At 40.4% G+C, this 27,324-nt stretch overlaps 1 protein-coding gene across 1 annotated transcript in view; it reads right to left on the bottom strand.

Annotated features, from left to right (window-relative positions):
- ABCA12 (ATP binding cassette subfamily A member 12) overlaps positions 1 to 27,324 on the bottom strand; it is a 190,896-nt gene that overhangs the window by 18,423 nt on the left and 145,149 nt on the right. The window contains exons 30-43 of the mRNA XM_030887512.1: positions 27,082 to 27,242; positions 25,194 to 25,430; positions 24,634 to 24,784; positions 21,190 to 21,442; positions 20,284 to 20,370; positions 19,388 to 19,481; positions 16,478 to 16,605; positions 13,460 to 13,547; positions 11,582 to 11,687; positions 6,423 to 6,477; positions 5,702 to 5,879; positions 3,953 to 4,068; positions 2,709 to 2,868; positions 1,210 to 1,463 (exon numbers count right to left, since the gene is read on the bottom strand). Coding sequence (XP_030743372.1) covers positions 1,210 to 1,463; positions 2,709 to 2,868; positions 3,953 to 4,068; positions 5,702 to 5,879; positions 6,423 to 6,477; positions 11,582 to 11,687; positions 13,460 to 13,547; positions 16,478 to 16,605; positions 19,388 to 19,481; positions 20,284 to 20,370; positions 21,190 to 21,442; positions 24,634 to 24,784; positions 25,194 to 25,430; positions 27,082 to 27,242 — 2,068 coding nt within the window. The remainder of the gene's footprint in view (positions 1 to 1,209; positions 1,464 to 2,708; positions 2,869 to 3,952; positions 4,069 to 5,701; positions 5,880 to 6,422; positions 6,478 to 11,581; positions 11,688 to 13,459; positions 13,548 to 16,477; positions 16,606 to 19,387; positions 19,482 to 20,283; positions 20,371 to 21,189; positions 21,443 to 24,633; positions 24,785 to 25,193; positions 25,431 to 27,081; positions 27,243 to 27,324) is intronic.

The following is a 27,324-nucleotide window of genomic DNA, read 5'->3' on the forward strand; positions in this document are numbered from 1 at the left end:
ATAGGCATAAATGATACAATTATTTCCTTTCTAAGTGAAATGAGAACATGCCTTGCACATAGTTGTAAACCTTGCAATTTTAAATTTACAAATAATATTAGAGAACTTTCAAAGAATACAGAGAGAATTGTATTATTCTTTATGAATGTATATACTTTTAAAAATCAGTCCCTAAGAGGAGAACATTTAGGTTGTTACTATTCTTTATCTATTAGTAATGGTGCCACAATGGTGCCATAATTGTGAGAGCTTATCTTTAGGGGAAAATTGTGAAAGCTTATCTTTAGGGGAAAAAATCCTAGAATAAAATTGCTGGGTCTAAGATATGATAAAATAATAATAATTTATAAATTATCAAGGGTTCATGGGGTGCAGGGAGGGAGGGTAAAATGAGGAGCTGATTCCAAGAGTCCAAATGGAAAGCAAATGTTTTGAGAATGACGGGGGCAACAAATGTACAAATGTTCTTGACGCAATGGATATATATATGGATTGCGATAAGAGTTGTATGAGCCCCCAATAAAATGATTTAAATTTAAAAAATGCTGGGTCAATGATATGTGCTTTCCCCCTTATCATTAACGATTCTTTTCTTCCCTTATCTCCATGTTCTTTTCCTGAGCCTATGGCTGTTGCGAGCTACACCCACAATTCCTTCCCCTCGTCGCTCCTGTGGCTACAGTACTTCTAGTCTTCCAAACTCAGCACCGAGACAGCAAGCACCGCTGGCTCATGTGGAGCCCTGGTGGCATCGTGGCTACACAGTGAACTGCACCCTCTGCTCCAGGGCAGAAAAATGAGGCTTTCTACTGGAGTAAAGATTTACTGTCTTAGAAACCCACGTGGTTCCCTCTGTCCTGTAGGCGCATGATGACTTGGAATCAACTTGATGGTAGTGAGTTTTGGTTTGTTTGTTTGTTTAGGTCCATATTTTAACTCTTTCACCAAATAATAATCTCTTTATGTCTAATCACTGTGCTTATTTAACTTTACTCTGCTACTCTACAGTAAAACTTGCAGGCAACATAAGAAGGTTGGATAAATCCTTACTGCTTGAAATGAATAGTTAATTATATTAATGTTTTCTAATATTTTTGAACAAAACATTTTTATATTGCTAGTGTGAAAATATAGACTTCTGATCCCTCCCCAAATCTTTTGAATCAAGTGCCCTCCAAAACACCAACTATCATTCCCCAGTAAATTTACCTGAACTTCTTGATTAGCCATTCATTAATTAAGAGTCTCAAGCAAAAGAACATGGTGCCTTGAGCCACCAAAGCCACAAACATTGCACCGAGTTTGTTCATCTCAAAGGTTTCATTTGGGTACTCCACACCATAGGCTTTTAGGAAGTCGAGGACCGACTGCTGCTGAGACAGTTCAATCAACCCATAGCCAAAGCAGAACTGCGGGAAAATCAGGAAAATGCGCTTGAGGGTTTCAGAGATAAGTTCTAAAGTCTGAAAGAGGAAAAACAGAAATGAAACTCAGTGTTATATTTCCAAAAATCTTAAAACTTGACATAGACAAATATTAAATGCCTAGAAGCTTATCTAGATGGCCAATAACTTCATAAGAATATTATGTTAGTATAAATATTTAACTAAATTCTGGACGTTTATCATTACAGTTCAGGCAGAAAAGAACTGCCCTGGGCTTGAGGTGATTTAATGGGTCAGACAGAATGACATCTAGACCTTAGTCCGCAGGAAGGGAGGGGAAGGAGGGGTCTTAGACTGGGATACAGGGTCAGGGCAGCAACGTGAATGAGGGAGGTAGTTAGCACAGTAATGCCCCAGAACCTCCGGTCATTTCTACTCGGAGAGGGACTAACCTGGTGACATGACACAGAGGAAGAGAAAACATCTCAACGAGGAGCAAATGGCTCATTTTCACGGTATTCACAACCACTTCCTCCTCGTGAATTTTCTCCCTCCTCCTGGAGTGGGCTTGTCTGTTTCTCAGTTCACGTCATCTCCTCTCTATTCTTTTCCACTCAATTGCCTGGCACCGTTAGTGCACCTCTTCTCACCAATCATAACTGTCAACTCTGAATGGGAACTGATGCGTATGGTGAAGTAGACTAAAGGGAATGAAGTAGGGTTTTTCTCCTCTATGAATGTTCAAGTGGTTCCTAACTCAGCCACATAACTAAATCATTGTCCTTGTCACCGCCATACATAACGAGTTGTTAGTAAAAAGTTTAGCTGACCAGTTGATTGAATGCTTTATGTGGTGCTAAACAAGCTGTCTAAGGGGCCCTGAGTAGTTCAGAGCTAAAGTTGCTAAGGCTGGCAATTTCAATCAGATAAAGATGAGGCCGTCTGCTTCCATAAAGATTTACAGCTTTCAAACAAGTCTATAAGGCTGTTCTACGCTCCCCTGTAGGATCATTATAAGGCAGACTCAACTCAGTAGCAATGCTTTTGGTTCGAGCTATGTCACAGAGCTGATTCCATGTCCATCACTCCACGCTAGCCCTGCCAAATGGCAATAGCTTTAACACAGGACAAATGCAGCCATAGGCAATAACCTAACTGAGCCTAAAAAGAATTCTGAAAGTTGTTGTTTGACTACATTTAACAGAATTAAATGAAATGTGTATTATCTATTTAAAGAATGCAAAATCACACACACACACACACCATTCCATTTGAGTTTTTGGCACATTGAGGAAAGTTTAGCAAACTAAGAAAGAACCTTACCGGATCATTAGGTTTTTCCTTGGAAAGAAAGTATAACACCGACAGGGAAACAATGGTATTGATGCCAAAGAACAAGTTGACACAGACATAAGTGATAAAGGCAATTCCAGTTTCATGGAAAAGCCCGGCCAGCAAGTACATCCAGGAAAATGTTGCATACCTGTAAGTTAAGCATGCTAAAAATTAAGATGATGCTTCTGTGTTCTTCTTTACTAAATAAATAAGCAAACCAACATACTCAGTTAGAGTACCAAGGTAAATGTAAACATTCGAAAGTAGTTGCCAAGCCTTGGGGATAGATCTCCCATTTCCACTCCCCTTTTTTACAAAAAGAAAGGAAGAAAAGAAAAATCATTTGAAAATTTAAAATACATACACATTAAAAAATGGGGGGGGATTTTCTTTTAATCACAGAAGAAAACTCTATTTTGAGGAACTTGGTGTATTCCTAGATCATTACAACTACAAATGAATGCTCCATGGGGATTGCACTATTCTTCCTAGCAAAATTTCATTTGCTCAGAAACATAAGTTTAACTAGAACAGATTCCATAAAGTTGCAGGAACAGTGACATTGCTATAGACTATGTAGGTTAGTCCGTGTAGAACTAGATAGCCTGTTCTGAGCAGACTTGAGCAACACTGGGGGCAATGAAGCAGAACTAGGAATGGAAGAGGCCAGCATCAGCCACAATAGCTAACGAAAGAGATCTCACCCATGAATTTGAACCAGGAAGAATTGCTACACCAAGCATTGTTTATATCAATCTGTATTATCCTAAATGAAGAAACAACAATGTATATGCATGTTTTAGAAATCTATTAAAGTATAAATAAAAACCAATGACCCATATGCTTGTTTTATGATGCATAGATAAAAATATGTATTTGTTTTATAATGCTACATAGAGTCATATAACTATCAATGCATAAGTTCCCACGCATACACATTTACCCACCTTTATGTAAATTTACATGTGTAAACTGCTAAAGATGACACCTGGCACCCAATAAATGCTCATTAGTGTTAGGTACCACACTTATTAATAATAACAGTGGTAATTTTCAGAAGTATTATACTTTAAAAACCATGGACTAGCAAGTGTAATGTATTATTAGCTATTACTCATGTCAAATGAAACCCCAAGACAATTGTAAATTAGCTAATGTGATTGAGGTCCCATTTGCTGCTAGGAGCAGTTAATTCTGCTAATTCCTTTTTCATAGCTCAATCAGCAGCTTACCCGAACAGCAGAAGGAGAAGAGAGACAGCGCCTAGATTATTTTCACTGTAGAAGGCAGGTAACTGGAAAATTGCGATGACACCAATTGAAAATGCTACAGGCACCAAATAGAAGACCTTTGGGAATATGTAAAACAATGTTTAAGATATGATAGATTTTTTTTAATCAATAATGCATCTCATTTAAAACGGCAACACATGGAACAAGAAAGATTTGAAGAAATGAACTTTCATTTATGCTCCTGTTGCTGTAAAAACACATTCAGCTTTTTAAACATTGGTTTCATTTTAGAATTTGCCTCCTGCAATATGAGGTCAAGCCAGTCTCCATCGTTATAGACATATAAGGAGTCCCTGGTGTTCCAGCCTCAAGGCTTTAAGACTTGGGATCATTCGACGACAGAGGTTCAGTGAGAAAGATAAGGCAGCCAGGTAGCTTGGTATTAGAGTCAGTCTTCAAATTATTGATTTCATTTAGAACGCTGGAACTCCCTCTGATGGTTGATTTCTAAAGCTTGGTTATCAGTGTGAGCCACTCTCAGAAAAAGCAGCAGGGCAGCGGGTCCCAGACATTCTTGAATTCTCAGGTACATAAACAAAGAACTCCACATTTCATCGGCAAGTAGAAATGTGTGTGTGTGTGTGTGTGTGTGTGGGGGCGGGTTGCCCAAAAAGTGTGTGGAAAAATGGAATGGAAAGAAGAAGTTGTCCCGTGAACCTTTTGAAGCCCCCTCTCGTATTAAGTGCTGAGGAGTTTACAGCACGATTCACATATAAAGGAGGCAGCAATTTTACTTGGTGAAAAAATTGCCGAAATTGGAACGCACACAAAATATATGACAACAGAATCAGAGACCTTCACAGAAGTGTGTACTTTAAGCTTCCTTAATAGTTAGTTCACATTAAAGCTACTATTAAGTCCAGAGCAGTCATTACCGTTCTTTGAGATTTGACTTCTACAAGAAACACATTTCCGACCTCACTGGATACATTAACAAAATGAATATGCAGTTAATTACTTTCCAACTCTTCAAGCCAATGATCTCTACAGCAACTCGGACAATATCGCCATAATCACTAGGCAAACGCATACCCATCCTGGGCTTTTGGCCAACCCAGCCCCATTTGGAGTCAAGCAAACCCATCTGAACTTTGGGATCAGTTTATGCAAATGAGAGACTGATCAATGAAATACATCCACTCTTTTCCCTACTAATCTTCTCCAATGTGCCAGTCAGCAGGGGCTGCTACTTCGGATTTTCCAGTGTAGCTGATGAACTTTTTGTAAACTTGACTATTTGGCACCGTTGGGCAAGACTACGCTGCCGCATCATTAAGCTCCTATTTCTTCACTGTAGTGGTTCTCAAACGACAATGTGTTTCAGAATCACCTGGGGGAACTTGCTTAAAAATGCCTTTCCACCAGCATCCTCCGAAGGCATAGATTTAACCGCTTTGGGGTAGCCCTGAGAATTCTGCATTTTCAACCCTGCCCTGGAGAACTGGGCATTCTCAGACCATGGGTGGCTTCCCAGACCACGGGGAAGGGAGCCATACTCTTCTCCGGCTGGTGGTGGGTGTGTACAAGACTGATTCGTTTTTAAAACAGCCGCGTGTTTGTGGTGAGGACTGGGCCACAAATGCACTCGAGGGCAGTGGGCTGGTTTGGGCACTTGTGGTGACGACTTGAATACACCAGAGTAAACGAGTTTCAGAGAGATGTCCCGTCGTGGTGAATCCCGCGACTCACCATGTCGTAGATGAAGTTGGTGACCCAGTAGCATGTCACACCGATGCCTGAAATGTGCTGTAACTGCTTGGATTTGGTCTGGTGTTCCCTCACGACGTAGGTGACGAAACTGGCGGTGGTGACCGAGTAGCCCATCAGGATGGAGAGTGCCACTAAAATGTCGATTAAACTGCTGATCCTGCCGGGAGCGACAGGGAGAGGAAAACAGGGGTTTGTGGGACTCTCTTCCTTTCAGCAGGAGTCATGGCCAAAGCCATCAACAAACCAGTACAAGAGCTGGCTGTGACACCAACAGGGCTTCCTGTAAGGCAGCCAGCCAATACCTTCTGCATGATGCTGCTGTGACCCTGGAGTAAATGGAGCTCTGGTGCCTCTGAATTGACTAGGGATATTGATGGAAAACCTCAGTTTCCACGGGTATGCGAGGCATATGCAGTACTTGAGCACAGACAGACTCGAATGCTATTTAGGGAATTTGAATTGAGGAAGCATTCATGCACTTGACTTAGAAGCGCGGCAGACTCCGTGAATCTGCAGTCAACAAACTCAACTCGCTTGACACCCTTTCACCAGCCTCCTTTATCCCCATCAGTGACATCCATCGCCAGCTTTACTAGATTGACAGTCATTCTGATACAATGGTCATTTCCAATGATAGCCCCTTATCCAGCGCCTCAGCCGCACCCCCGAGAAAGGGCGCAGGCCAACACCGTTTGCTTACGTGGCTTGTTCTTGGTCTTGCACTCCTGGATAGGGATGACTGTACATGATGATGCCTGCAACAAGACACAGTGCCTTCATGAGCGAGTGTTCAGCGCATCACAAACACCGTCATTTCGATGAATACTCACGAACGCTTTCTTCCTTGTACTATGATCTAAAAAAATATCCTACAAATTCTACCCCACGACACTCTTTTACAATGTGAATAAAGCCCAACGCATCTCTCCTAATTCCCATCAACACCATATAAATCAGTCCTCACCCAAAAAAGAAAACACTTTTTCCACAGAATCTTTGGAGAGGGGCAAAATGTATCATTTTAAGATAGCATTTCCTGTCTCTGGTACTTTTAAATGTAGCTTCTCTCTATCTGGTCTTGAAATGTTTGCAGCTTAGTAACACTTTAGAAATCTGTTATAACTAAATAAACAACTCCAAAAGGTAATAGTTATTTAGAGGTTTCCTTAAACGGCTCAACAACAGTTCTATTCTGTCCTCTGGAGCCATTATGAATCAGATTTGACTCATTGGCAGTGGGCTGGGATTGCTTTGTTTGGCTGTTTTGGGTTTAACAGACGCAGGAGTCTTTGGGTGGTACGGAGATGGTTACCACCTGTGGCTGCTAACGGAAAGGTTGGTGTGAAGAGATCATCCAGAGGTGCCTTATAAGGAAGTCCCGTACTCTGGGTCTGAGAAAGCAGCCATTAAGAACAATGGCACACAGTCCTACTCGGATATACAAAGGGTCTTCATGAGTTGGTCAACTTGTGGCAACTGGTATTGGTACAGGTACCAGGACCGTGTCTTTCTATGTCATTGTCCATGGTGTGGCAGTAGGATAGCCTTGGAGGATCTCGTCTTCTTTTGGCCACTTCTAAGATGCCCATTGTTCCCGAGAGTCACCATCGTTCTGCCTGGGAGCTTTCATCACGCGCAAGAGGATTAAGAGATACTGGGCGCGTCCTGAAGTTGTCACATAGTTCCAATCCCTCTTATACCATTGGGACTCCCCAGAGTTGATCACCCGTTCTGAGTTAACAGAAGCAAGGTTCTTTACACCTTCCCTTAGAAGACTTTGGTTACTCAGAGCCAACATAGGGCCCAAAGTGACCACTTGGTGACGGTCGAGGCTGCACCATGTGAATAACTTTAGAGAAGACTGGCCGAGGATGGGAGTAAAGATGTCCTTAATGATTTATTCCTGTAGAGCTGAAGGGAAACATTCTCACTTGCCGCTTATCCACACAACCTCAATCTATATTTCAGAGTATCCAGATATTATAGAGCATCCTAAAGTTCTATCATTTCCATGAATTTAAATTTGTAATATGTAGTAGTAGAATGTGACTGGCTTTTACGTTGAATTCTGTAATGTGTACAGCTTTAAGCCAACCAAAATGAACTCACAACCACGTAACAAAGTTGACCTATCATTTTGATCACATCATTGGGGAAATGTGATTTTATCTTTTATGTGGATTAGTGGGCTCTCGTTTTGTCTACAATTCCGTTTTCCTTGAGGGTCTACTTAAGCCCTGTTGCTGAATATTATAATATAGGAAGGGGAAAACATTTCTTTTATTTCCCCTTTGTATTTCAGTATCAAGAAATACCCTGTTTCACCAGAGGAATCTTTGCAAATGGAAAGTGCTGCTGAACCATAATAAGTGTCTAGTTGTTTTTCATGCATATCTTTAGCTGAAAGATGGAGTAAACATGCCAAGGTTAGGGACCTACATCATTATCTTCCCTATAGTCACTATAGCAGCCAGCACAACGTCTTGGGAAGCGTAACGGGTTAAATCATGTCTATTAGATTGAATCAATCTTAAATTTCTTCTATACACAACATATAATGAAGGCAGTAGCTATTGTCACTACAGTTATAAATCTAGCATGAGCCCTTCCTGATGGGATTGACCACTGCTATTAATGCCACAAAAGGCAAGAATGAACTGGGGCAACTTGTCAATATTTAAAATATATATATACAAAAGGCCCAAATATATTATATTTGTTGGGGAAAACAAACCAGCCGATCTTTTTTTGTCAGAAAACCCAGAATTTTCATGTTAAATTTACCACTAGAGGGAACCCCGTGAATATAATAGATATTGACATTTCAAAGGAAAGCTAATTAAAAAAATCTTATTAGCATGTTAAAATGCAAAGAAAATCAATTTTTCAGCTAAAGCAAAATCCCAATTCATGCAGAATCTAACAAAGATGCCTTAAAAGAAGTTGCTTTTGGAGGGAGGTGGCAGGAAAATAATTGGATTGATTTAAAACAAATTTTATTGTGGTGAAATTAAATTAATTTTTAAACACAAGTGATATTACCATGGTGGACCCCATCCATGCATTACAAAATATTTAATGTAATTCAGGATGACATGGATTTCTCCTTTGAAATAAATCACACTGCTTCCTGAGTAGATGGAAGGCTACCACTGTCCTAATAGAAGAGACATTAATAAGGAATATAAGTCATACCACTAGTAATCACTATCTAGCTCAAAGTAAGCCTGTTTATAAATTTTAAAAATTGAGCTTCCTCTTAGTGTCAATACATAATGTATGTTCTAGAATTCTTAGTTCTTCATACTCTATCACTTCAGAATATAGTGGTAAGAGCCTCAACAAAACTGTCGGAGTCACATATTTCTAAATGTGAGCAGCATTTCACCTGTCACTGTCGGCTTCTCTGACTTGTCGTTACTGCTGGGCGGAACAGTGTCTGCCGGATGCAGTGGTGAGTGCAGCCATAGCTGTAGAGAAAAATGCTCATTCTAGCAACGGGATCTCTCCAAGTCTTTTCAGAGAAAACAGTGTTTCTTCCTAACAGCCTTGACATTTTCTCAGCGGGAGGACCCATGAAGAAAACAAGATTGATATTCTTTAGCTCTAGACTAGGATGCCAATAAAAAGCCTAGTCACAAGTGGTACATTAAATTAAATGGTGATGAAAGCCAGGTGGGCCTACAGGTGAACGGCATGAAGAATCACTCCAGCTCACCACCATCAAGTTGATTCTCAGTAACCCTATACCCAGGGTACAGGACCCTTTGGGTTTCCAAGGCTTTCGATCTTTATGGGAGTAGAAAGCCTCATCTTTCTCCCACAGAGTAGCTGGTGGTTTTGAAACTTCTGACCTTGTGGTCAACAACTCCATGCCCTACAAAACAAGAGCTCCTACATGCAGACTACAGGTTTCAAAAAACTGACCCCCTCAAGACGGAAACGTCCTAGAGCTTAAATTTTGTTCACCCAGTTTGCAGAAGGCTATAGATGATGATGAAAACCCAAAACCTGCTTGCAATGACCCCATGTGGATTAAGTCTCTGGTGAATCCATTCCAAGGACCAAGGATGGGATTGGCTTTGTTATCAAGAGCATGCTACAGGGTGGACGACTGCAGTTGTGGTAGGTTAAAAGGATATACGCTGTCCTATGAGCTCCCTTCAAGGCAATGTATGTTTGTTCCAGTTTTTAATACTTTCTTTCTTCTAGATCATTGTTGCGGTCATTGTTGCTGTTTTTGCTTTGATTTTGTATGTTTTCCTGTATATGAAATTGAGGATCGGTAAATCTATAGAGATAGCAACTGGACTAAGAGTTTTCTTGGGAGCAAGACTGGGTTTTCTACTCCAGTAAACAGTGAGAGTCTCAGCAACCCTCCGGGGGTCGCTCTGAGTCAGCAATGATGCCATGACAATGAGTCGGAGGGCATTCAGACAGCATGGCAGGGGAGGGTTGGCAGAAGCCCCCGCTAGTAACCATGAATGAGAGGAGGAAGAAGGAGCCTACCATTGATTGTGGTGATGATGACACAACTCTTTCGAATATGACTGGATGATTGGAGTGTACGATATGTGAATTACATGTCAATCAAATTAAACTGACCCCTTCAAAATTGCATCCATCTCTTGTCCTCGGTGATATATACCTTTTCTACATTTCTCCTCATCATGTCTGTTATTCCTAAACTTCCATGATCTTCACAGCAACAGCTAAGCCTCTGTGCTGAATAAGACCTTCTTACTGAAAGCCAAGTAAGCTAAGTGTCCAACAGCATTTCCAACCAGGCTACCCTAGCCCCACCTGGCTTTCGTCACCATTTAATTTAATGTACCACTTGTGACTAGCCCTTTTATTGGCATCCTAGTCTAGATCTAAGGAATATCAATCTTGTTGTTTTCTTCATGGGTCCTCCCTCTAAGAAAATGCCAAGGCTGTTAGGAAGAAACATGTTTTCTCTGAAAAGACTTGGAGAGATTCCGTTGCTAGAACGAGCATTTTTCTCTACAGCTATGGCTGCGCTCGCCACTACATCCGGCAGACACTGTTCCGCCCAGCAGTAACGACACGAGCAGTGTCTTTCCCCTATTCACGGGGCCGCACACGCAGTGGCCCAGCAATGGGGCCACTCTGGTTTTCTCCATTTAGTTATCCATATGATTTTAAGGATCAGTATGGAACGATTTGACTGAAGCGCTTAATCAAAGGGTCTCGTGAGCAGTAATGGAACGAGGAAAAAATGAACTCATTTCTTTCCCAATCCAAATGCCCCTTAATGAACTACCCCGAAGGTCCTAGAAACCTGGCTCGGCAGACCCGGCTAGATAGACGATCTACCTCCACAGAAGCAGGGTGGCGTTTTACCAAAAGAGCAGGCAGGCCATGAGTTCGGACTGGACTTCTGAATCACAGAGAAGTAATAGTGGGGAACCATAATCCTCATGGTAACTGAGGCTCTAAGGCTTAGCCATCATCCTCAATAGCGTGGTTCATATGGCAAGTGCTCAATATACGGTGAACCTTTTTTCAGATAGAATGTCCCAGTTTAATGAAGAGTTATAAATTATTTTCCTGTGAGATGTAACGAATAAGCATGGCATCGATTGCATGAGCATAAAGTCAGTATTATGACCCGATTTAATTTAGTGCTCTCGTTGAACACACTAAATTAACTGGAAGGGAAGGGTATTATCCCGAATGATCCATCTGGCAGTCATTACTTCTCCCATGCACCTTCCACAGAGCTGTGATTTAGAAGTCCTAAACTCCATGCCACGGAGAAGAAGCATGATCTAGCGTGCATCTCATATGGAGCGTAGAAAGCGGCAATACAAGAAACTTCCATGTAAGTCACTTTACCATGTCTGGCAGCGTCGCGTTTTGACATGTTAACTCGCAGGAGGAAATTGTTCAGGCTGTTGAGATAAGCTGGAAGGGAGTGATAGCCCTCAGGATCGTACCAGACCTGTCAAATTCCAAGCGAAGTCGAGATCAATATTGGGTTCAAATACAAACATTTGGCCGTCTTTGCATCTCACAGCCTATAGAATCAATATTTCAAACAATAGTTCTGACTTGTCAATAACTTCTTGCATCTTGGAAGATTATGAACCACCCCCCAGCGTGTTGAACACAAGCCTCTGAGTTTCTATTGTGGGCATGGGTAGAGGTGGGAAAGACAGTTCGTTCTGGGTGATAGCACTGAGTGTTAGTTTTCCTAGCTCTCCTCCGCAGGCACAGCCTGGCACAGACTAGAGAAATCCTTGTCTCCATGTGTGTGTCTAGGCCATGGTGATTCTGAGACTAGGACTAAGATCTTCTGGTGCTGAGTAATAATAAGAAAAACACATGCTCTGTAGGCCAGATTATAGAATAAATTATATACATTTGCAAGGTACTGGGTTCTAGCTTAGCAATTCAGGAATTCTCGCACTAACTTTCTAGTCCTGTTTATTCACTTTAAATGACTTTATCTTCTACGGCAAAAACACAGGACGTTAAAATAATAATCTATCTTATTTTAAAATAACTAGTTGCTAATTATAAATTACAAATTTGACTCAGAGAAATCATTTTATATTAGAAACACCTTTGTTTATAAAGAACATGTGTGTCTGTGGAGCGGAGAACAGATAAAAGGAGGGCATTCGAATACCGATCACTATTTACTTTCTATATGACCTTGTACAAATCAGCTAAAATAGACCAAATAGAATATCTATCTCCTAAAGCTGTTGTAAGGATGAAATTGGTAGTTTGTGTATAAGGTGCTTGGCATATAATGGTCACTCAATGAATATTTGTTTTTCTATTTCCCCTAACAGGTCTATGCCCCTTGCTAACAAATACAAAAGATGTGCAAAACAATTCAAAATTCCTAAAACTACAATTGATCATATGGTTATCATATGTGTCTGATTCTGCGACTTCTGGTTGTTTGAAAGCCCAGAGCTATCCTAGAGGAAAAAAATAGCCAACAGGATTATTGATCTCCAAATTCAGTTAGGTCTCCATCTTTTTAAGCATCAACATTAAACACACCTGCATTTACTCCATAAGAAAATATGTGTAAAACATGTGTAAGACCAATTTACAGTTTTGAAAACATTTTAAAGAGAGCACATACTTTAATCATCTCCCAAGTTGAGAAATAAAATATCACCATGACCCAGAATACCTCCTCCCTGGCCCTCTGAGTAATTTCAAATCACAATTGAGTCCTTCCACCCTAAGGAACATGGTGGAGCTCTGTTGAGGCTGAAAGATTCTTATAACTGCAAACACACTTTATAAAGTCTTCTCTGCTGTTTTTTTTTTTTTTTGGCTAATTAACAATGCCCAGCAGATTCAGCCAGCTTGCTCTATGGGGCCAAGTTCATTCATTTACATTGCTGAAATTTTCATGAAATAAAAATGCAGCAATTGGAATATGGGCATTTGAAATAGTATGTTTGTCAATTATAAGAAAGAACATTGCAAACATGTTTGTACATGTATCTGCATCTCTGTGTGTCAAAATTGATTCCACAGTAGTGAGATATGAATATCCTTTGGAAACATACATACAACTGGAACACTTTGCCTGGCAATAGATATAGCTTCATCTTACTGAATAATGTCAAATTGCTTTTCAGATTAATTGTGACCAAGTTTTATTTTTACATCAAGAAAATACTTGGGCCTATCAATTTTGCATTCTCATTTATATAATATCCCAGAACAAAGATCATGCATTACCTTGGTGAGTGTTCTATTGACAGGGACTTCTTTTATATCAAAATGAAGGTCATGAGTCAAAGGCAGCCCAAAACTCCAGCCTCCATATCTACATGGAATCATACAATTTATATTCTTTTAATGGAAAAAAATTCACAAATTGATCTAAAATATTTAACTAGGTACTCTTTATTACTTTTTCTATTTCCATTAGGGGTTCATTGATTGTAAAAAAATAAATACAACCAAACTAATAGTTTACATTTTGATTGATTCCTTTTACCATAATTTCATCTACAGTGTGCAATATAAGGAGAGGTTAAGGAAAAGCTCCTCTAAGTAATTACAAATGTGGAGTAATTATTCTGAAAAGTATGACATATTGTTTAATCATTTCCTCCATCTTTACCGATAACACATATTATATTAAGAAACTTAAAACTCCAAAATTTAAATAAGCTTCTTTTTGTCGGGTAATTAATACTGAAGTGATCTGACTTCAGCTCTTATCCTTTTCAAATGTCTCCATTTCTTCTTTTCCGCGTGTTTTTACCTTGTGCCACATCTTGTCTTTTCCTTGACACTCAGAGTTGAGTCTATTAAACTACCTGTCAACTTATGGCCTCCTGAAAATCAAAAGTTGACTTGAAAAGACATAAATGCGAATAATAAGAATATTGTTGTTCAAGGGGAACGTAACAAAGAGGAAGTGCTGAAATCCTGGTGGGGACTGAGCATGATAGTGGGACAGGAGGAGAATCAAGGGAAATAGAGGAAAGAGCTGGGAGGAAAAGGGCATTTATAGAGGTCTAGATAAAGACATGTACATATGCAAATATATTTATATGCGGATGGGGAAATAGATCTATGTGCCTACATTTATAGGTTTAGTATTAAGGTAGCAGAAGGACATTGGGCCTCCACTCAAGTACTCCCTCAACGCAAGAATACTTTCTTCTATTAAATTGACATTCTATGATGCTCCCTTCCCGACACAACCGCTGAAGACAAAGCAGGTGAATAAGCAAATGTGGTGAAGAAAGCTGATGGTGCCCGGCTATCAAAAGATAGAGCCTCTGGGGTCTTAAAAGCTTGAAGGTAAACAAGCAGCCATCTAGCTCAGAAGCAACAAAGCCCACATGGAACAACATATCAGCCTGTGTGATCACGGGGTGTCGAACGGATCACTGAAGACAAATGGGTGCATAAGCAAATGTGGCGAAGAAAGCTGATGGTGCCCGGCTATCAAAAAGTATAGCATCTGGGGTCTTAAAGGCTTGAAGGTAATCAAGCGGCCATCAAGTTCAGAAGCAACAAAGCCCACATGGAAGAAGCACACCAGCCTATGCAACCACGAGGTGTCAAAGGGATCAGGTATAAGGCATCATCAGAACAAAAAATCTTACCATAGTGAATGATGGGGGGAGTGCGGAGTGGAGATCCAAAGCCCATTAGTAGGCCACTGGATATCCCCTTGCAGAGGGGTCTCGGGGAGGAGATGAGCCAGTCAGGGTGCGATGTAACAACGATGAGAAATACAACTTTCCTCTAATTCCTAAATGTTTCCTCCCCGCTCCCACTACCATGACTCGAATTCGATCTTGCAAGTCTGGCTAGACCAGAGGATGTACACTGGTACAGATAGGAACTGAAAATACAGGGAATCTAGGGCGGATGAGCCCTACAGGACCAGTGGTGTGAGTGGCGAAACAGGGAGGGTAAAGGGAGAGTGGGTAGGAAAGAGGGAACCGATTACAAGGAACTATATGTGACCTCCTCCCTGGGGGACAGACAGCCAAAAAGTGGGTGAAGGGAGACGTCGGACAGGGCAAGATATGACAAAATACCAATTTATAAACTATCAAGGGCTCATGAGGGAGGGGGGAGCGGGGAGGGAGGGGAAAAATGAGAACCTAATGTCGGGGGTTTAAGTGGAGAGAAAGTGTTTTGAGAATGATGTACAAATGCGCTTTACACAATTGATGTGTGTATGGATTGTGATAACAGTTGTATGAGCCCCTAATAAAATGTTTTTTAAAAAAAGAATATTGTTGTTAAGTATACTTTGGGCAGCTGGGAGAGTTTTCAGTCTCAGCCATGCATTTAGCATCCAAGCACTAGACTGTTACACCATAGGGCTCCTTGTTAATAAAAAGTGTCCGTACATATTACTTTAATTCCACTAATTGGGCTCAGGTTAAATAACTAATGGTATAGTCACACTAGAATAATCATTTCACTATTATCCTAAATGTAATGATGTGGAACTATGTTTTTAACATGCCAAAAACACCATTGTGCATTGTTCACTTATTTTAAAATCTGCTCTTAAAACAATTTGCCTTATAAACCTAATTCTATTACAAACAGTTAAATATCGATCTGTAGAAAATTATGTAGACAGGTAGAAAATTCCTGGGTGAATGTATACCAAAATGGCAGTACTACTTATAACTGTTTATAGAGGTATGATTTTGTCTTCTAGGTTGTTTCTAATTATTTTGCAGTGAATATTAATCACATGTGCATTTAGAAAGAGACAAAGAGAAGGAGAAGGTGGTAGCAACTGTAAGCCTCCCAGCTTTACTTCCATGGTAAACAGTTAGAAGACTTTAAGTACAAGCCTGTGGCCTTGCGACACTTAGCATATTTTTTACCAAGTAAATGTCACAATCTTCTTTATAGCCCGTCTAAGGTTGTCATCAAAATCAATGGCCTGTAGTGTTCTGAATTGCTACAATCCAGTCTTTTAATTTAAGAAAATGATATGTGCAAACGTAACAATATATTTTTGAGGGTAAACCAAAACAAAAAAACAACAAAATAACCTATTAATATTTTTCAATTCATTTGCTCAAATGAATCTTAAATTGGAATCCTTACTAAAATGACCATACATGAAGCTGTTGAAGTTAAGTTGAGAATTGTAGTACGGATAATAATCAATAGAAATTGGCATCTATTGTCTCAAATTCACAAGGCAATTTGAACTAGTAAGCAGGATGTGGTAATTCACCATATTGTAAATAAAATACTTACCTTTTTTGAGTAAACTCATTGGCAGTTGATATAAGATAATTTTCTATGCGGTGCCCAGTGAGGTCATAAATTATTTGGGAAGAATAAGTTCTCCTATGAGGTGGGATATAGCTATAGTCAGGGCATTTCTGAAAAATGAAGCAAAAACAAATTAAGATCTTTCTGGTCAAATCTGTGTACACCAAATAGTTTCATTCCAGGCGTTTCCGACCTGTGATTTGTGTATTACGATAATTGGTGGAGTGTGATAAGTCTGTCCTCGGACTCAAAGAGCCTTGCAAAGGAAGTCATGTTTACCTAAAAACCGGAACGGAGAGTTATTACGAGTTTGCAGTGCATATGTGTGACTAGGATTTGCTCACAGCCTACAAAAGAACCCGGGTTAACTAAGTTTATAGGAAAATTCCATTACCTTTTAATTCTATTTGCCCAAATTGTAGATTTTTTGAAGTCCTCTCATGTATATATATAAACACACACACACACACACACACACCCACTGGCATCATGGAGATTCCTATTAATAGCAACAATATATAGGGGTTTTGGTACTGTAAGTCTCTTTTTAAAAATGAAACTATATCATTGTACTTTATTTTTGAAAAATATTATTGTTGGGACATAATTCAAAGATCATAACATTCAATAGTTCAATCATATCAAGAAGAGTTGTACAATCATTACTACAATAACTTTAGAACATTTTCTTCTCTCTTGAACTCCTTGTTATTAGCTCCCCCTCCCCCACCCCCCAACCTCCCTGGCCAGACCCCCAAGGGCCAGGAACCCAGTTACTGTCTCCAGAGATTCACCCATCCTGGATTTCATCTATAGAAAGACAGATAAAAACAGAGTCCAAAAGCTAGCAGTAATAACAATATAAAATAGAGAAAAACCCCAGCTGAAAAGAAAATAGAAAATATTAAAAGCTAGAACAACTTTAAAAAGGAGACAAAAAGGGGATCAAATGAGCAGGCGTTAGATCTCAACCTAATTACATCTGCAGTGATCCACTTTCTGGAAGGAGACAGCCTCATCTTGCTCTCCCAGAGGAGCTGACTCTGAACGGCCCACACTGCAGGTAGCAGCCCACCGCATAATCCACCCAGCGCCGCCAGAGCTCCTCCAGGGATGTCTACCGGTCATCTTCTTATATTAAAACACTCTTTAATCTACAGACAAATGACAACGACGGTACAGCGAGTTCCTGCATATCCTTCACACAGTTTCCTCCAATGGTAAGATTTGACTTTGTCATTCTACATTGGTGAGAACCTGGAACATTGGTCCATTATTATTAACCAAACTCAGCTGAGTTTTAACTACCTATTTTACACGCTTCTCTTTCTGTACTTCCTGATTACTTGCTTTTCAGTGTGGCTCCTCATGCTGTACTGGCATGGCACTTGGTTGGGAAAAGCTAACACGTTTCCTGCTCTTCTATCTCACTCTTCACACCGAGTGCCAGAGCCTGTGGCTCGCACCACACGGGTGTCCCACAAGCATAAAGTTGTAGCTTGTTCACAAACAAAACAAAACAAAACGCTGGGCTTTGCCTAATATCTCTGTAGTTGCGTTAATACCATAATTAAGTGAAAGTATTCCTATGTGTGTAGTGTGGTTATTTCTGCTTTACTTTTCTTTGCATTATAGCATGTATTCGCAAAGCACATATGTGGTAAGTGGACTGGTTGATGATGCTGACCAATCGAGCATATCCACGTAACCAGCAGCTGGGCCAGAATAGAGAACAACACTAGTATCTCAAAGGTCCTCCCAGTCACATTTCCTTCCTGTAGTATGACCACCAACGGAACCAGCAGAAATGACTTTTGCATGCTTCGGTGTTATATATGTTGAATCATATAGTATGTACTCCCATCTGTCTGGCTGTTTTTCACTCATCATTATGCTTGTGAAAACCTCAAGACAAGGTTTGGCTTCATTTGTTGTATGGTACTCTTGCTGGTATAGGCACCATTGACTGATCCATTCTACTGTTGGTGGGCATTTGGGTAATTCCAGTTTGGGGGTCCTATAAGTAACACATAGAGTGTATGTCTCTAGCAGCCCGATGGGTAACCTATGATGCCACCAAGGCTCCTGTCCAGAGATGAGGTATAACAACATTTTAAAAGTGCAAGGGTTAAAAAATGTTCTTGTTAAATCCCAGCTCTTATTCAAAGTCACCATCTCACAAGAGAACACCAAAATGGGTTGTATTCACTGAAAATATTTTCATTCCAAGATATTATACCAAGACAGTTCAGGGTACCATCATATGTCACTTTGAGAAAAATATTGCTAAATTCCTCTTCTAATAATATCATGACGCTCAAAAACAGTAGTGACTTCCCTTCAACAATCTTTCTTCTGTGAATTTGGTCCGCTTCCAAGTTTGGTGAGTTAACGAGCCTAGGAAAGCAGACTGTGTATCTATAGAATACAAGGAATGGGATGGCTGACTAATCTTTTATAATTCTTGCAGAAAATGGATTTTTCTTGCAGCTTGGAACTATAGCTTAGACATAAGGTGTCTGTTCTAGACCTACCTGTTACTGCCTCCAGCTGACCACCACTGTGCCAGCCACATTGCACTTTCACATATTTCTGGTGGCCTTTTGCTGTGCAAAACATGTCGCTTTCTAGTTAGAACTGAATTCGAAAATTAATTTTCAGTTGGTTTCTACACAGGTAGAATTGCCCACCTTTGGAAATTTATCCAGAAATAGATTTAAAACAGTGACCTGACGTTCAAAGTCAATATTTTTTAACTACTCATGTTCACATTTCTGAGCTACGCACTTCCGTAAGGTGAACTCATACCGAGTCTTAGGTATCCTTGGCAGATCTTTCAGATTTCAATGTTTCTTTCTTTTTCCTGCATTTTGAAACTTAATTCCATCATACCTGAATTTTTTCTGAGCACGTGCAGACACTAAAATCGATGTTAGGTTCTCTGCTGATGTCCCATTTTCCAAGGCTGTCTTTCTTTAAACATCTTCTGCAAATAAAAATAGAAATTGACATGAGGTGTGTGTGTGTGTGTGTGTGTGTGTGTTCATATGTTTATATATGAGCATATAAGCAAATACTTGGTATTAAATGCAGGTGTGTAGTCCTGCTATGATTTTACTGACTTTTCATTAATGGTCTCTATATATTACACTACTATTTTCAAGTAATTTCATAGGTTGCAGTGGATGATTGAGGGAGAGCACTCACTGATTAGAGTGTTAAGACCAAAACTCATTGAATTATCTTAGTGTGACAGGATAGGACTTTATGTCTCCTTTTCTCTTTGTTCTTTCCATCCTCACTGCTGAGGAGAAGGTGATCTCTTAGTATAATAACACACTAGTGACAGGGTATTGTAAGCTATGTATGTGTTGTCTGGGTAGTTTGAATAGGCAGCACCTTGAAGTGCAAAATCATGGGTCTCAGCATTAGCTATATAATATACGATCTAGAATCCTTTCAACAAGTATCTTAGTCCCCATTAGATTATGTTTCTTTCTCTGTAAAATGGGATGGATAATTCAAAGGGTTGCTGTGATCATTAAAAAAAACTATGTATACAAAAGAGCTATACAAATTATAAAGTATCTAATGTTTATTCTTATATTACTCCAGGATAGCACAGGCATGGGATGGGTTAAATGGGAAATCTATTCAACATAGATTGATATTAGAGTCTTGTCCTCCTCCATGCACTCCCTCAGATGCATGCATGCATGCATGCATGCATACATTCATATCCAAACTGTGATCTTGAAACAGAACAGAAGGAAGCATGAACCACTTACGGATCACTAGTGTTCAGACATAGGTTGTCAATGCCAGGGTAGGTCCACATAGCTGAGACCAGCGGCTTTGTCGATTTGTGAAAATTACTGCAATATAAAAAAGAGAAAATCAAATTCACAATTATTCTACTCGTTTTCCATATTAAACACATGTTCACAAATAATTTGAAGAAATAAAACATGGTGCCTACAGGACCATTTTCTTTAAAATCTAACACTAACTGTCTTGGTAAAATAGTCCCCAGGGAAATATGTATATACGGTAGCTCTTTTTGGCTGCCTTGCTATTCTAATGGCCATAGGCATGTAGGGTTCATCCATGGTGTATTTAAATTTATATTCTACAGAAGGTTGACATTACTATTCAACAATAATGTGGGATAGACAAAATAATCCATATACCCTATATCACAACCAGTTGGAAACTCACACCCTAACACAAATAATGCCTAGTCAATAAAAATAAATACCTATTAAAACGTCTTTTTTAGACAAACAAAAACTCTTGTGGAAGTACTTGTTTTGCTTTTTGGTGGATGTGTTAATTTGGAGGACTCCACCCCCCCACCCCCCCAGGGCTGGGCTGCGTATAATCTTCATGGAAGTCAATCACTACGCCTGGTCCTTCCACCGTGCCATCGGGCGGGTTTAAACTGCCAACTGCCAACCATTTGGTTACCAATCAAGGGCAGACCATCCACACGATCCAAGTACCTCCAAACAAAAACTTCCTGAAAGCCATTTGTTGGTTTTAAAAAACAACAACATCATATTGCAGTGAATCAAAGTGCCCATTCCTTTGCCACAATCAGATCACGGAACTCCTAATTTTTTTTATTCTTCCGCATTCCATGGCACATCTACGGGAACATTGGGGAATTTCCTTTTAAAACGGAAGAAACGTACGCGTAGAAGGATGTCTGGTCAGCGGTCCCGTACAGAGATGGGGAGAGCTGGATCTCGGGGTAGCTGTTGCTGGAATCTCTCAGGGTCCCCAGGCCCATGGCCGTGGTTACGAAGACGATGGGGAGGACGACCTGGGCAATGAGGCCTTTCCAGTTCCTGCGGGTGTGGTGGAACCGCTTGATGAGGATAGCCATTATCTTCTTCAGTAACAATCCAAACCCGCTCAGTCGCTCTCCTCTGGTCAGGATTTTGTCTGTTGAAGAGACGAGACTCGATACTGTTCTGAAAGATGTTGACTCCTCCCCCCAACTACCAGGACCCCAATTCTGCCTTGCAAACCTGGTTCGACCAGAGGATGCACAGCGGTACAGATGGGAACTGGAAACACAGGGAATCTAGGACAGATGAACCCCTCAGGACCAGGGGTGACAGTGGTGATACCAGGAGGGAAGGTGGGTGAGTAGAAAGGGGGAACTGATCACAGGGAGCTACATATAACCTCCTGTCTGGGGGATGGGTAGCAGAGGGGGGGTGAAGGGAGACGCCAGGCAGTGTAAGATAAGATATAATAATAATTTATAAATTATTAAGGGTTCATGGGGGAAGGAAAATGAGCTGATTCCGGGAACCCAAGAGGAAAGCGAATTTTGGGAATAATGAGGGCAACAAATGTATAGATGTGCTTTACACACTTGATCTATGTATTGTGATGAATTGTATGAGCCCCAATAAAATGATTAAATAAAAACAAATGTTGATAAACCAAGGTAACTTCAAAAACTATGATGGTCATTACACTGTGTGGTGATGGGAAAGGCTTGTATTTTGAAGATTTGGATTTAAGGTTCTTTTTTCCCCCCACATATCAGCCTTGAGCCTGAGTCTAGTTTCTCCACTGGAGAAAACTGAAGGCCAACATGTGTCTCTCATAGGAATCTGTGCAAAAGTGCCTCAAAAAGCGCCAAACAAAATCCCAGAGATACTTTAGTCCTTTGTATCGTGATGCGACATTTGAGTCAGCTACCTAGAAATGCACACGTGAATATCGTCTCTGCACTCCAAAGAGTCCATGTAAGCTCAGTATGTCTTGCTAATTATAAAAAGTTGAGAGAGCTTTCAAGCTTTCCCTTAAAGTAAAGAGTAAGAACTCTGTCAAGTAGAAACCAAAGCTCCAGGCTAGTCTAAGAACGGGTTCTGATTGTGGCGACCTCAGGGATGATATTTGTGTATCTCTTTGGTGCTGATTCTAACACAAGGTCCAATGAATTTACTCTCCATAAAGGAAGAGACAATTTCCTCTCCTCCAAAGTAAAATTCTAGCTCAGGTACTTGCTCACTAGATTCTCTAGACATTAGGAATGATCGCACCGTGTTTCAGCTCACCAGCTTTACTTGCGCCATTTGCGCTTGCATCAATTCTGACTCGTGGCAACGGCACGAGCTCCAGAATAGAACTGCACTCCACCGGGATTTTGTGACTGTGGCCATTTGGAAACACATCACCAGGAATTTTTTTCTGAGGTACGTCTGGGTGAATTTGAATTCTCTCTTTTCTTTTTTTTGTAAGTAGTTGGGTGTTTAATCATTTGTGCCACCAAGTGACCCTTACTAAACAAACCAAACGCCCATTGCCATTGGCTTGATTCTGATTCATGGCAACCCTAACATAAAGTTTCCGAAAGGCTGTAAATCTTTAGAAAAACAAATAGCCTCATCTTTCTTCAGCAGAGCAGCTGGTGGGTTTGAACCATCAACTTGCATCTAGCAATCCAGCACTGACTCTACTAGGGGCACAGAAAGAAGTCACCTGCCTACATGACAGAACGTCTCCATGTCCACCCTCTCCCCCTTTGAAATGCTCTTCAGGTGCTGAGAAAAATGTCCTGGTTTCTGAGAGTAAGAACAGCTGTCGAGGCCGTAAGTGGTTGCTTCCTCAATAGAGCGCCCAGCAATGAAGACTTTCACCAGTCTCCTCTAAAAAAAGGCTCAAATGTAACATTCTCTCCTAAGGCCTACTGCCAAGCACTCCACGTGTGATAAGATGACAGTAGTCGTCAACTCTGTGTATATTTTAAATTCTCCATCACAAATTATGCAGCACAAAAATCATGATCTTCATTTAGCTGATAAGGGAAAATACAAAGCCGCTTAATTTAAAATGAATTCCAATTAAACTGAGTGAACAAGTTTAAATGCAAACTCATATCTCTGCAAAGGGGAATTGTGGAAGGAGCTGAATATTTTAAGTTAATTAGTATGCTTTTCTGTTTCTGGAGAAATGACATGTGGATGACTTACAGGTGTATCAAATGGAGTAACTGTGCTTTCTAAAAGATAATGTCAATGAGAGGAACATTTTGACTGAATAATAGTTTCAAACTATGAGACAAATGCAGAGGCAAATACATAACATTTACTTCCCCTGGTAGATGATCTTATTTTGATCAATGCCCTTGAGTCCACGGACTCTACAACTATATAACTATATTCCCCAAGAGATTACAAAGGAAGAATATGACTGACAGCAAATCAGCCTCCATAATAGTCAGGGATTATTACTTTGGATTTTTTTCAGTTTTAGATCCAAGGAAATGTTTAATTAAATTATTTTCCTGGAAAAATTTTCCCAGTATAAGCAAACTGTTAAGATGACTACTCCATAATTTATATATCAGTTTGCAATGTGTTTCTTTAAACAAATAGTGTTGCTCAAAATATGAATTAGCTGTCAGAAAAGATATGAGAAATAATAGAAGCTATTTCCAAAAGATTCCAACCTTCCAAAATTGTGTCAGGAAATATGATTTTTAAAACATGTCTGGTATGAAGAATTGGAAGGGGAGAAAGAAAAACCTAGTCTCAGTTTCTAGACCTAATGGGTTGCTTCTTCCATTCAGAGAAATCTCCCTGGATTTAAGTATTTTGTCAGCCCTTGATTTTTCCAGTACTTGATAGGTACAGAATCAGAGGAAATTAGACATTTTCCTATTTGACATTTTTACTCTTTGTGACCCTTGCCTTTACTTGAACAAGTCTAATAATAGGAGTGAACTAATTTACAAGCTAACATTTGCCGCAAGGAGGATATTAACTTATTGAGTGCAAATATGAAGCTGTCGTGTGTTACATCTTGAACAGAATTTCTGGTGGGTAGGAAGAATAGTCATCATGGGCCTATCAAAGATGTCCTTCCACATCCGATGCATTTTGAAAAAGAGAATTTGATTTGACAATGTGTATGCTGTAATGACACAGTGGATTGCCATGAATCAACTTCACCTTGATGGCATCAGATAGGTTGGAAGTCTTACATTTCCTTAGTCTTTTTGAATGAAGAAAGGGCATTTAAAGGTAAATCAAAACATGAAATAAAAATCTGTCCTGAGATCTCCACATTTATAACATTCGCTGGAATTAAGCAAAACATTCACATTGGACTTATACCGTCTCTGTCGGTGAAATTACTGCTGCTCACTGACAAATCATCGGGCGTTGAGATGCCGTTGGCTCTGGAACTGCCCAGTTTACTTTGTGTTAAGTGCTCCAGTCTCATATCACTATTCTTCTGGGACTCTTTCGTCAAGTTCAGGAAGACCTAGAAAGAGAACCCAGATCACGTCATTCACATAAAGAAGTAGAAGTCTGTTTCCAATTTTTCAGCTCAAATTTGATTTGGGTAAATGGAAAGAAAGACATATGTATAAACGAATAAATGAATAACTATTATTCATCTAGTCCCCATCTGATGCTCTGTGAATATTTTGGTCTGTAAAAAGAAACGTCCTCTCATACAGGGGCAACCCACTTGTTCTCAGAAGTCAGTCTCATGCAAGGGTGGCATTGAAATAACTTTAAGTTCTTCTGTTTGTGAAGTGTTTCTTTAAACATTATATATACATATATATGTATATGTATGTATATTTGAAGTACAAAGAGTCTTTTTTCTCTTGTAAGAGAAAAGAAAACTATGTCTACTTTAAAGGAAGAACAAAGTTCAGGCTCACTTCTTCCACGGTGGTATCTGAAATGCCATAGCAGCCGATGTTGAGGTCACTCATGCCATTGTCCAGTGCTCTTAGCAGTGACAGATAGGCTCCTGAGACTTTGGTGTTAAATGGAGGAAGCACATAGACGAGTTCTCCTCCGACATCTTCTTTGAGATAGGCGTCAGGGAGGTGTGATCGGATCATCGTTGTCACGGCCACTGTATCACATATTGCACTCGAACATAGATTTGGACTCTAGGGATCAAAACAGAAGTTAAGCAACAGCCTCTTCTGGTGCTTCAGTGGCTAAGGGCTAGAATAAGAGGCTGCTGAGTTCTTTAGGCCACATTGAACCTAAGCCTGACCACGCCTCACTCCTCCACTCAGAAACATGACTACTGTCTACAAGTCACTCAGCTGCCAGCTCCATTCTCTCACCTACCTTGCCTTTCTCTGACTTCATTGATTCCCACCGTTCCTCTCACTTGCTTTACTCTAGTACCACTGGTCCCTTGTCTGCTGCTAGAGTAATCCAAATGCCCAGCCGTTGCCTCTCTTGTGTCTGTGCCTACAGATATCAACGTGCCTATTCCCTCACCTGCTCCAAGTCTTAGCTTCACTATCACTTATTCAGACACACCTTTCTTGCGGCTCTACTTAACCTGACATTGCCCAGAATCCCCTATTCCTCTTCCCCTGACTTATTTCTACCCATAGCAATGGCGACCTATTAATAGTCAATGAAGTCCCTGAGTGGTGCAAGTTATTAACAAGCTCAGTGGGTAACCAAAAAGTTGATTTGAGTCTATCTACCCAGAGGTACGTTAAGAGAAAAGCTTTGTGATCAGCCACTGAAAAAATCAGCCACTGAAAGTCCCATGGAGCATGATTCACCCTGGACACTCAATGGAGTTGCCAGGAATCAGGATTCACTTGTGGGAAGTTGTTTTCTAATATCCAGAATCAACACCCGACCGGGGGGTTTTAATAACATAAGCAATTTCCATATTGATTTCTTCACTAGCGTTTAGGCATCTGCATATGAGAGTTCAAGAATTCTAGTTGGACAGTTCAGACCACAGTTTAAAAATTACATGTTAGGGCAGAGATCTAATACCATCAATCACTGCTGGACCCCCCAGTGCCTATAAAAGCGCTTGGAATATATTAAGGCTTAGTAAATACCTAATAGGTATTAATGAATCCACATCCAATAAGAATTAATTAATGAACATAACGATGGACCAGCTTTTATATTTTGGAAGTCATATCAGGCTGATCAGTTATAAAATAAATAGTAGTAGTCGGACTCCGTTTCACAGTACATACATCTTACATCCTAACATGAAATCATAGGCTACATGAGGTAGCACAGGGGGCCTCCCCTGGCAGTTTTCTCCTTCAAAAGATGGAAGGCATTGTTGACATGGCCAGGTTAGTCTCCCCACTGCCATTTGAGGAAGACCGAGCAAAAAGTGACTATATAAATCCACGTTCTCATCATTTGCTTTTGACAAACTAGGACATCCAATGTTTAGCCTCATCACAGAAATGCGGTAGAGGCTCAAAGGCCGATTCTCTACCTCAGGCTGTGGGGATGCCAGTGTATCTGGTAGAGAGTTCTCAGCCTGGAGCCTCAGACCAGCGTTACCATCCAGGAGAGTGGTAGACACGCAAGTTCTGGGGCCTCGCCCCAGGTCCAGTGGAGCAAAAAATCTGGGGGTGGGCTCCATCGTTTCCATTTTAATAAGCACTCAGATTCCTCTTATGCTTGTTCAAGGTAGACAATCAGTAATCTAGCATAGTCATGAATTTCAACTCTCGGTTGGGGGAAACATTACCTCAGTTCTAAATTTAAAAATTGACTTATTATAAGCTTGTGAGGTATACTTTGTCTTCCGCACACCTTTTTCTTGGTGAGGATGAGGTGGTATCCATCCCCAAAGACTTCCTTGAGGTAGAACGGTGACCCACAGCACCGGAGCCCGCCGTGCTCTAGGAAGGCGATGCGGTCGCTCAGCACTTCGGCCTCATCCAAGTGGTGTGTGGACAGAATGATGGTTCTGGCTTAAAAAACCCAAACAGAAACAGCCAAGTGTGAAAAACGAAGCTCAGGTTCCAGAGATCTATCAATTAGCACACGCGTATC

The sequence above is a fragment of the Echinops telfairi genome, unplaced genomic scaffold (assembly GCF_000313985.2).
Source record: "Echinops telfairi isolate 266 unplaced genomic scaffold, ASM31398v2 ScPeMD7_3;HRSCAF=10, whole genome shotgun sequence".
Lineage (NCBI taxonomy): Eukaryota > Metazoa > Chordata > Mammalia > Afrosoricida > Tenrecidae > Echinops > Echinops telfairi.